Source organism: Capsicum annuum, unplaced genomic scaffold (genome assembly GCF_002878395.1).
Source record: "Capsicum annuum cultivar UCD-10X-F1 unplaced genomic scaffold, UCD10Xv1.1 ctg32169, whole genome shotgun sequence".
Taxonomy (NCBI): Eukaryota; Viridiplantae; Streptophyta; class Magnoliopsida; order Solanales; family Solanaceae; genus Capsicum; species Capsicum annuum.
This window is the reverse complement of record NW_025838857.1, coordinates 1-10,623: the sequence shown is the minus strand read 5'-3', so window position 1 is coordinate 10,623 and position 10,623 is coordinate 1. Positions and strand designations below refer to the sequence as shown.

General features: G+C 37.5%; 1 protein-coding gene and 1 pseudogene across 3 annotated transcripts; both read right to left on the bottom strand.

Moving 5' to 3' along the window:
• Window positions 1–346: 346 nt before the first annotated feature.
• LOC107852311 (putative late blight resistance protein homolog R1A-3) lies at window positions 347–7,763 on the bottom strand. 3 transcript variants are annotated; one of them, XM_047403014.1, is made up of 8 exons: window positions 7,648–7,763; window positions 7,422–7,513; window positions 2,963–6,659; window positions 2,769–2,864; window positions 1,444–1,672; window positions 1,113–1,250; window positions 832–1,006; window positions 347–733 (listed from the first exon to the last, which is right to left on the bottom strand). In XM_047403014.1, exons 2-4 carry the CDS (start codon window positions 7,467–7,469, stop codon window positions 2,782–2,784), a joined length of 3,828 nt encoding a protein of 1,275 aa, XP_047258970.1. In that variant the 5' UTR covers window positions 7,470–7,513; window positions 7,648–7,763; the 3' UTR covers window positions 347–733; window positions 832–1,006; window positions 1,113–1,250; window positions 1,444–1,672; window positions 2,769–2,781. The 3 variants fall into 3 exon arrangements, with proteins under 3 accessions (XP_047258970.1, XP_047258972.1, XP_047258971.1); XM_047403016.1 differs by having other exon boundaries at window positions 2,769–2,846; XM_047403015.1 differs by lacking the exon at window positions 1,444–1,672.
• Window positions 7,764–9,838: 2,075 nt separating this feature from the next.
• On the bottom strand, window positions 9,839–10,563 carry LOC124891202 (annotated as a pseudogene).
• Between the last annotated feature and the right edge of the window lie 60 nt (window positions 10,564–10,623).

Here is a 10,623-nt window from a genome sequence, read left to right as displayed (position 1 = left end):
ATTGTAAATGATGGGTAACGCTAGTGGCGACTGATTGTGGTGATTGACAATGGTTGTAGTTACAGTGAGGGACTAATCATTCCCTAATAACAAGCATATAAAAAACACTAGCTAGGAGAAAATCACATATGAAGCCCATCTGGAGTTTCACATGGTCATTGTCACAGCCTGTTGGATCTTGTGGAACTTGCCTCACAGTAAGATGACCGTGTGATATATGTGCAGGGGTAGGGCTAGAGCATCAGCTACAGGTTCGGGTGAGCCCAATAGCTTCTACTTAGACCCTGTAGTTTTATTAGAAAATTCATTCCATAAATATTTTACTGTGAACCAGACGAGTTATGAGTTCAGTGGAAAGTTCAGAATCCATAAACTTTAAAGTCTGGCTTCGCCTTTGTGTATCTGTGCTGCTCTAACCACATTTGAATAATTATGAGCAATAGATTCTAGGTGATAACGGTAAAACAAGAGTAGCAGCTAGATTATTTACACATGTATTGCTAGCTGCAACCGCAATACAGCAGCATTTTCAGGCGAATTCATACACCTGCACTTCTTTTTCTTTCATCACGTGTGCATCAACTAGCTGCTCAGCACTGGCAGCCACTGCGGTGGATATAGATGCTTGAGAATTTGAATTGTCTGCATTACAGGTGAAGTTGCACCTGGTGAATGTAAGCTTCAACTCATTAAGTTATTTTTTCGAGTTTGTCAGTGGACTTAAAGGTGCCACCTGTAGAAAAGAAACCACGGTTAGAAGATATTTGTGATGAAAACGAGAAATATCAAAAATTGGAAAAGAATAAACCTTCACAAAGGCGATGTGCTTACCACCTCATTACTCTTGACTCTTTCAATGCCCATCAATCAAGGTATTAATAGGCCGAATGTTGTACAGCAACACCTATTTAAACATCTTGATAATGAAACACCAAATGCTTATCGATGGTTGATTCCACCAGCCTGCGTGACAATTATAAGTCCTTGCAGGCAGAGATCCCACTTCCTGATGCATTGGAATTTCTCAATGACTTCAGTACTTGAAAGATTTGCAAAAACTAGAGAAAAATTGAGATATAGGGTAACTTTCATATAGTAGAGAGGTTGCCGACCTTCTGTTTCACTTCTTTCTTTCCCAATAGCAGAGAAACGGCAACTCCATTTATGTATCAAAGAGAGACTTACAGTTGAAGTCGGCGGCGCTCGGTGGTAGCAAACTTGCAGTTCGAGGCATAGCAGTGGCCCATCAACTAGCGAGGCATAAAATGTGCATAAAATTTTGTAACACACTCTATGATAATAGTTTGAAATAATGATGCGAATTAATAAATGGAACAAAATAAAAGCAAGAAGGAAGATGGAGTAGGTTCATATGATATTATTTTAAATAAGAAACGACCCTTTTAAATCTTGTTGCTTCAAGCAAATTAATATCAAGCCCACCTTGGTCATTGTCGAAGTTGCACTCTTCTTGGCTTCTTGCCTCACCGATAGGTCTAGTGGAGCAACCACTACACAAACTGGTATCGGAAATTACTATTGCTCGACGTAAATCAGATAGTGGATTCCTCTTGGATTATTTCGGAAGAGGCCAGACTGATATATCCTTGCTGATCTAGCCACACTTTGAATAATTCTAAGCAACAGGTTCTTCATCCCCGTCCGAACCTTCCTGCATTAGATTTTTAATGAGATTCATGTTTGTTGTATCATAGCTAATTATTTCGTAGGAACAAACTCCTTAAAAAGGAATTCGAGTTTCTTCTCAGGGTCGTTTAAATCAGCTAAGACCTCCTTTCTTTCTGAGGACCCATCTGCTTTACTTGTCGACAGAGAGGGCACAAATCCTACAGCTGCAGGCATAATCCTAAAAGTGTGAGGGTTTGAAAGCCCAAGGAAAGCACATCTAATCTGAAATAACCCAAGACCACTTGAGTACCTACACAAAATTAATCTTCTTTTTTTACAGGAACAGATCCGCAAGAGCTACAGAAAAGGAATGTGGGTCATTGACAGTGGATGTTCCATACATATGACTGGAAAGAAGGAGAACTTTTCTTCCCTAAAGAAAGTAGCTGGGGATCAGTCAGATTCAGTGGCAATGCCAGAGGCAACATTATTGGAGTCGGCTTAGTAAGACTCAACTCATCATGCGAATTCACCAAATTATACCTAGTAGACGGTGTCAAACACAACTTGCTCAGCATCGGTCAACTATGTGACCCGGGTTTGGAGTGCTCTTCAAAGCTAAAAGCTGCTCAATTAAACATGACAAAAGAAATATCTCCCTTATCAGTGAACGCGTTCATAACATTTATGTTTTAAATAGTCCTGACTTTGCCACCATGACCTGCCTTACTGTGCAATCCAATGATACTTGGTTGTGGCACAGGAAGCTCGGGCATGCCAGCATGCACATTATTGAGAAACTGTCTAGGCTTAATTTGGTGAAAGATCTGCCAAAACTCAAGTTTGAAAAGGATCACATATGTGATGCCTGCCAAAGGGCTAACTGCAACAGCAACCAAAATAGCTTTTTCCTTCGATAAGTTGCAAAGTAAATCCACATTGTCAAATCTGTACTTTAGAAGCACTAAAGAATTGACCATACATAACATTTCTCTCACCATGTATATATTCAACATCAAGACTCGTTCAGATTATGATACTGAAAATAAATTTAGCAAAGGAAATAGGAGATAGAAACAAAAGATTAAGAAGATAATTCATTGATGAAAGTTATTAAGCAATAGCATAGTATGTGATACCTCTGTTTTTACTCTATTCGTCGCACTTCTGTTTTCCTCTACTTGATTGGTTTCCTCTATCTTGATCGGTTCCATAGCCTGTCATTATTCTTGTTTCTACTTAAAGTTCACAAAATGTTCAGTTGAGAATTCATGAAACAGATAGTAAACAACATACATATATTTGGTTTCTCAGAAGTGAAACAATAGAGAACCTGTCTTAGATAACGGGATTTTATCCACGTCAAGGATTTGAAGCTTGTCTTCTCCCGTCATATCTTCAACATATTGTTTAATCTCCAAAGCTGAATCTTCAAGGTGAGGGTTCTCGTCAAGTTCGATAATTTTCAATGAAGCAATATCCCCAAAATTAGGCGGAATCTCTGTAAGCTTACGCAATCTCCACAGTGCTAATTTCTCAAGCACGGGAAAGGATTCCTCTCCAAACTCCCAATTAGCAAGATTCACTTCATCTAACTCCAAATATTTGAGATTCACAAAGGTGTCCTCCCTCATGTTCCATTCTCCCCCCTCGAGGATTGTTCTAATAAGGAACAACTCTTCAAGGTTGGACAGTGTCGTTATTATTGATAGTGAATCGGATGACAGAGGAAAGTCCCACAACGACAATATTTTCAAATTGGAAGGAAAATGAGAATCCCAAGACCAATTTGTCGCTAGAGAGGGTCCACTGTCATTTGTGTTTGAACTTTTAAAATCTACTCTGAGGACTTCTAGTTCAGTTAGGAAATCCAATTTCGGGAACCAGTATCGCTCTGTTGAATAATCCCATGATTCCTTGAGATAAAATACAAGCCTTTGAAGATTGGGGAACCTTATGAAAATATCCTCTATATCTTTCGAATAGGAAAGTACGAGCTTGTCTAATTCTCTCAATTTCTCTAACTTTGAGTCCTCTGATATTAATATTGGTTCATCTGTATGCATATCAAAGAAAGAACAAGCATTAATGAACAACACTCGCAACTTTACAAGATCCCAAATTCTTGGTAATAGTACCCAGGGTGATCCTTTGTTTTCAACCCATAGGGTTTCGAGATTCCTGAGGTTTGAGAAAGATGAAGGCAGAGATTTAACTTCTGTCCCAATTCTTAAGTACCTCAAATAATTCAACATGCCTATTTCATTCAACAAAGAATCTTTCACCATCATAATGGACGGATACAGGATCAACACTCTAAGAAGCCTCAAGTCTCTTAGGTGACATGCATCAGAAAGTCTGTCGACCATCTTGTATCCAGTTATCGTCAAAGAATAGAGGTGTTTACCAGAATGCCTTTTCATTTTTGAACTAAACAGGATGAAATTGTTACTCTCAAAGCACTCCTTATCATAATCAATGGTCACTATACGTGGCATCAAATGTGAAGAAGAAGATGGAGCACTTGAACTTATCCGGCCAAATAAATTTTCCTCTTTTGCTTTTATCAAACAAAAGTCGTGCACAAGATCATGTAGTTGGCAAGTCGGGTCATTACCTATCTCATTAAAAGTAATTACCAAGCTACTGGAAATTAAATTATCCATAACTTCTTCCAAACTCATCTTCTCTATCTGTTCAACAAGCCCTTCAGCACGCCAATTTATTTTCAACAAATCTCGGTCAATTTTTGCATCCTTTGAATATCTTGCAAGGTAGAGAAAACATGGCTTCATGTGATGAGGTAAATGGTCATAACTTAATTCTATAACCTTCATCACATCAACTTTACTGTTCAAAATAAAGGACTTCAAATTATTTCGAACTTCAAGCCACACAGCCTTCGTCTTTTCCCTCCCTGCAATGACGCCAGCAATCAGATCAACAACCAAAGGAAGTCCCTTGCAATTTTGGACTATTTCTTTTCCGACATCCAATAGTTCATCAGGGCAACTCTCTTTTCCAAATGCCCTCTTCTCTAATAACTCCCAACTTTCTTCTGGTCTTAGCAATCGAAGGTTAAGAGGATCAGTTCTGCCCTTTCCATGAAAAGCCACTTCCTTTTGTCTAGTCGTCAAAATAATTCTACTTCCTTTCTCAACATCAGGGAATGGTTTTGTTAAATCATCCCATGTAGTAGTATCCCACAGATCATCTAACACAATTAGGTACCTCTTTCCAAACAGTTGTCTCCGTAGCATATCAGCAACATCAATATCCTTACTGAACTTCAATGCTGAGCCAGTAACTTGATTAAAAAGTTTTACCAACACGTCCTTCTCGTCATAATCTTGGTCGACAGTGCACCATGCACGAAGGTCGAAATGACTACAAACTGATTTGTCATTGTATACTTTGTATGCCAAAGTAGTTTTGCCCGAACCCGGCATACCAGTGATTGAAATGACATCAAGATCTTTCGGTCCACTGGTGAGCATAGTAATTAACCAGTTTGTCTCCTCCTCAAAACCTACAATTATTTTACTAGTTGTCAATAACTTTCTTTCAACTGGATTCTTGGGAGAGTTTACAACAATGAGGCTCTTGTTCTTGGGAATCTTCTCCGGTAATTGGGAGACATCTTCTTTGATAATGTTGATCTTTTTTATGGTGATGGGAAGTGAGAAAATAAAATGTAAGAGCCCATTCTCTCTTATGATAATTGAATCGATGACAGCTTTAGCCTCAGATGACACATCTAAAACACGTGCCCAGAGATCTTTATACAATCCTTGCTCAACATTCACGAAGAACGATCTTATGAATTCGAGGGTTTCTTTCACCAGGGTAATTTCTTCCTTTATCAAAGCAATTGAATAAGAATTGGAATCTAGCAGATCATTCAAGTGGATGAGTAGAAGATGCATGAAGAACGGTCCATCACTCATGGGGAAGCACCATTGAAATGAGTCTGGGGCTTTCAGATAATCATTTTTGAGATCTTCCTTGAGGAGTTCAAGTTTTTCTTCCAGCAAGTCTAGAGTTGTTTCATCGGTACTCTCTTCATTCCTTGATTTTTCTTCTAAGTCGTGAACGAGAGTTGATACCTCCCTGATAAGTGCTCCAACACGTGCCAAAAGATCAAATAATTTGTCATGATGAATAAAGTCCTTCGGCATTTCAGTAAGAACAATTAATAGGAACTCTATCATGACATGAATGTTTCGAGCCCCTGAAGTGCTTGCGGTAATAACCGTTACCATGTGCTCTTGTAGATGAATCAGATATTCTCTCAGAACTTTCGGCGAGGTTTCAAGGAGTTGCTTAATAAAGCGTCCAACTTGTACTGATGGTGAAGCTTTCAAATTTGTATAACATATTTGCATCACCTCCAGTTCAATTGGAATAATCTTCATGAGTAGATGTGCCAGCTTGAACTGTCGAGAGTCTCCATAAGTTCGATCATTCCAAAGGAAGAGTCCAACTCTCTCAGCCATACGTTGAAGCTGAGGCAAGACATATTGAACAATCTCGTGCTCAATGCAACCATTCACTATCAACCCATGGAAATCTTTCATGTTGCCAGACACTTTCTGAAGAATCTCATACTGAGTCTCTAATGGAAATATCTGTTCAGCAAGATGCATGGATATATGATGGAGATTCAGGAGGAGGAAGTTCAACTGCTCGTCAGTCATGGTGGCACTTGGTGTAGAATGATGACACGAGCTGATACAATCATCGATATTATCCATGAGGCTAGGAAGAACATGATCCATGTTGTATTGACATCCGACCAAAATTTGTCGAAGCAGATTCTCAACCCTTTGTCTTGAATCACTCATTTCATCTTTAAACTCTTCCAAATCACAATGAGAAAGCTGGACATATGTACAAATAACTGCCAGCTGAAATTTCAGCTCTTCAATTTGATCGGCCATGTCGACAGCATTTTGATCTTCTTCATTCTTTAACCTCTCCATGAAATCTTGAACGTTGACAACATCCTTGCGAAGAGCAGAAAATGATACCTGCCAAATGACCAAATATTATATCAAAATTTAGATAGAGAACATATTTACCATGCAACATTTACTCTATACAGGAAACCAACACATGCATATGTATTATGTATGAATTTGAAGATCAATCCTTTAGGAATATCTTATGAAAATTGATGTTATCTATCTGACCTAATGCTTCATCCAAAATTATCGGATATTTGTTACATGCTTTATCTTCTACGAAAAATGGGCTATCTATACCCGTGGCGTAACATGAGTGACTCCAGTATGCCCTTTTTGACCTATGTTGCTTAGACTCTTCAATAATATCAACAGATGCGTGTCGGATTCGTCAAAACTAGTGTATTTTTTGGAGAATCCAACACGGGTGCGGCATCGAAAGTGAAGAGTCCGCACAACGTAGTTTTTAACTAATGAAAGTTAAATAGTCGATGTTAAAATTATTTCTCTATTTTTTTTAGTTAAAACAAAAGCCACATGGATTTAATTAAAGGAAAACTGGCCAGAATTACCCCCTCTACTTTCAAAACTTATATACATCTAATCTCCATCTTACAATAATCTGAACAAAAATTTGATCTTTCAGTGAATTGTATTTTCAAGATTATTAACACGTAGTTCAATGAATTAAATGGGACAAAAGTTTAAATTTGTGATTATACTGATACAACAAGTAAAGTTCAATGATTTTAGTGAGTCAAAATCAGTTTATATAAGTAACTAATTAACAAATACATACAAAAGTAAAGTTCAGTAATCATGACATACCTCAAAATTGTTTGCTTTCCCTTTTGCTGTTTCTCCTTGTTTTTCCATGACTATAAGTGTCTTTCAAGTTTCACTAGCCAAAATTTCCGAATCTGATGTATAAAAAGTAGATAAAAACTTCATCAGGTGAAAAGAAAAAAAAAGCATAAAATTAATTTCTTTATCATTTTTATTTCTACAGATCTTACTACCAAAACTAAACAAACTAAGTTTATCAGAGATTAACCTTTATCACTTGATGAAAATTCAGATATAGTTGCTTTGTTCCTCGGTGTTTTTGTGTACTCTCGAGAAAACTATTAGCTTGAATAATGAAAAGCTGAAAATTAGAAGATAAAGAGAGAACAAATCACTGATGTTAGGTAGAAAATGATGCATAGTATTTCGAATAAAGTTTATAAAGAAAAAGCATAAAGCAATGGCCTCACTTGTCTGCCATTAATCATACTCTCAAGTGGAAACAATAATCTGCAATATATACTATATTCTTTTGAGATAACCATCTGATATCATTTCGAACTATAATCAAAGTTGCTATGACATATTTCAATTTCCCAGGAGTCCTCTTACCCTGAACACAATTTTAACATATTTTTATCACCCTTTTGGGATGACGTAGAGCCTTTATTACATAAAATGAAGCGCACGTTAAAGGTATCATGTCAGCTAAGAAGATTGACAAAAAATGTCACATCAGCTAAAAAGGATGACAAAATATGCTAAAATTTAGTTCAAGGGTAATAGGACTCGCGTGAAGTTGGAGTGTGTCGTAGCAAATTTGGTCATAGTTCAGGGGTACTAAATGCTTTAATCTTTTTTTTTGGGGTTGCGTTTGGCCATAAAATTCAGAAATTTTCAGTAATTTGAAAAATACCAAAATACTCTTTCCGCTCCAAATTACTCACAAAAGTTCAAAAATAACTCCAATTTATATTTGTTTTCTCCTTGTGACCTTTTATTGTTGCTAATTGTCTCCTTCCACAGTTCCTTTTATCATCCGTAGAGTAGTATGTTTTTGTATTGTTACTCTATACACAAGGATAATATTGTGAAAGTAATCTATCTATGAAATCAAAAAGATTTTGTCAGACTTTTAATGTCCTTTTATTCAACTTTTACAATCCTACTTCAGAAGAAATCAGTGTATCAATTTTTTTTTTTTTTAAAAAACACTATTGAAAACTAACCTTTTAACTTGATGAAAATATCTTTTTCTTGCTTTATTATTCATCCAACTTCTAATTGTTGGAAGATGTTTGGCTTGAGGGTAGTGAAGAAAATAATTTTAGTATTGAAAAAAATTGTAGAAAAGATCATGCATAGTATTTTCGAAAGTCTAGAAAGTAAAACGATGAAGCAATGGGTCCTCACAGCTTGTCCACCACAAGTGTAAAAGTAAAAAAGAAAAGTAAGTTAATCAAAGAGATAATAAAAAAGAAAAGTAAGTTAATCAAAGAGATAAGCATCTAGTACTCCTTCGAACTTTGATCAAAGTCGCTACGATACACTTCGGGCTCTATTACCCCAAACTCAATTTTAGCGTGTTTTTATGCCATTTTTGTTCTGACGTGGCATCATTATTACATAAAATGGAGCCCACATCAAAGGTTCCACGTCAGCTATAAAGCCTAACAAAAGATGCCACGTCAACTTACAAGGTGGACAAACATAGGCTAAATTTAGTTCAAGGGTTGTAGCACTCCCATGAAGTTGGAGAGTGTTATAACAAATTTGGTCATAGTTCAGGTGGTACTAGATATTTTACTCTTAATCAAACTCTCAATACTTTGTTCACATTATGTTGTTTCCTTCGTTTCATTTTGTTTGACACTATTTTTTTATTTCATCGTCAAAATAATGTTAACATTCTTATAATTTCTTAATTAAAAGCTTTTATATTCACACAAATATTATGATAAGTTTGTGACCCGAATTTTTTTTATCCGGACCTGAAAAGTTCACGGTGCGACCCATGTTTGAGATTTTTTTAGGGGTTTGTGGTGGTAGCGGAGGAATCGGGCCGATAGTGGGTTGTTTTTTGACTTAGGATTTATTTGTACGCACGTATTATATAAGTGCATTTAGTGGGGTTGTTTTTGGTGGTTTTTGATATACGTCATTGAGACTTTCGTCTCTTCCTTGTACTCCTCTCCATATAGTGAATTTTCTCCTCCTCTGCCCGTGACTTTTCCCATCAGGGTTTCCACGTAAAATCTGTGTGTTCTTGTTTTCTTTTGTTTGTGGTATTGCTTATTCCTGTCCGTTCAATAACAACATATCTATTGTTAGGACCCAATAACAACATATCTATTGTTAGGACCCAAATAATCAGGCGTCATGCAGAAGCTAACCAAGCAAACTTCGAAAGACGCTAAAGTCTAAAAAGGAAAAAGAACAAAAGGCAATCAAACTTTTGATAAGTGAGGAGAAAGATCAATGTAGAACTGATAAGTGATAACTGCAGTTCTCCTATGCAGAACCATGGATCAATACCCGGTTCTATATGAAGTTGATGCTGCTGCATCTTCATCAACGGTCCAAGTGGAATCAGTCATGTCGAACCTCCGTCCTGCCACTGTCCTGTAAATGAAGAATTTCTCGACCGGGAAACTTTCTGGTCTCGTGTCCAGATGACCTTAACTCTTGGAAACCTCTGAGCTAGCAGAAAACACGCGACATAACTTAATGAACAAGAAGACATCCAAAGATACCGCATCGTCTCCAGCCTTGCAGCTTTGACCTACAGCCTTGCCGCCAAAGGAGCAGTCTCTGATCTCCAAGCAGAGGAAGTTGTGGAGGCCTAGATATACGAAGAGCATCTCTAGATTCTTAGCACATGATCTGTAAGGAGGCCAGAAAGGGAACGTTGTCGCAATCCCTTGCAGTGATGGACGATGGCATCAAAACCAGCATCGAGCGGTCCAAGGGTTAGGTAATCAGGAGATTGAGGCTTGACTAAACACACACAAAATCGGATCATGTTAGGACAGTTCCTTGCAATAGTAACTAAGGCGGCATTTTCCATTTTGCGGAAGAAGTGTAGAACTGAATGGAGCTTCAGGAAGCCCGCGGAGATAGCTACAATGCCTCGCTCTGTCAAGGATACATTCAGTTCTTGCGCATAAGGAAATTCCCTAAGGTTTCAAGGTCCTTACAATAGGTGGCAATATCCTCAAGACCGATTTCGTCAACATAACCACGC

Coding starts and splice junctions, on each gene's coding strand:
- LOC107852311 (XM_047403014.1), bottom strand. CDS start 7,469: ATGGAAAAACAAGGAGAAACAGCAAAAGGGAAAGCAAACAATTTTGAG. Junction 6,660..7,421: donor GGAAAGCAAACAATTTTGAG/GTATGTCATGAT, acceptor GTCATTTGGCAG/GTATCATTTTCTGCTCTTCG. Junction 2,865..2,962: donor AATCCCGTTATCTAAGACAG/GTTCTCTATTGT, acceptor AACTTTAAGTAG/AAACAAGAATAATGACAGGC.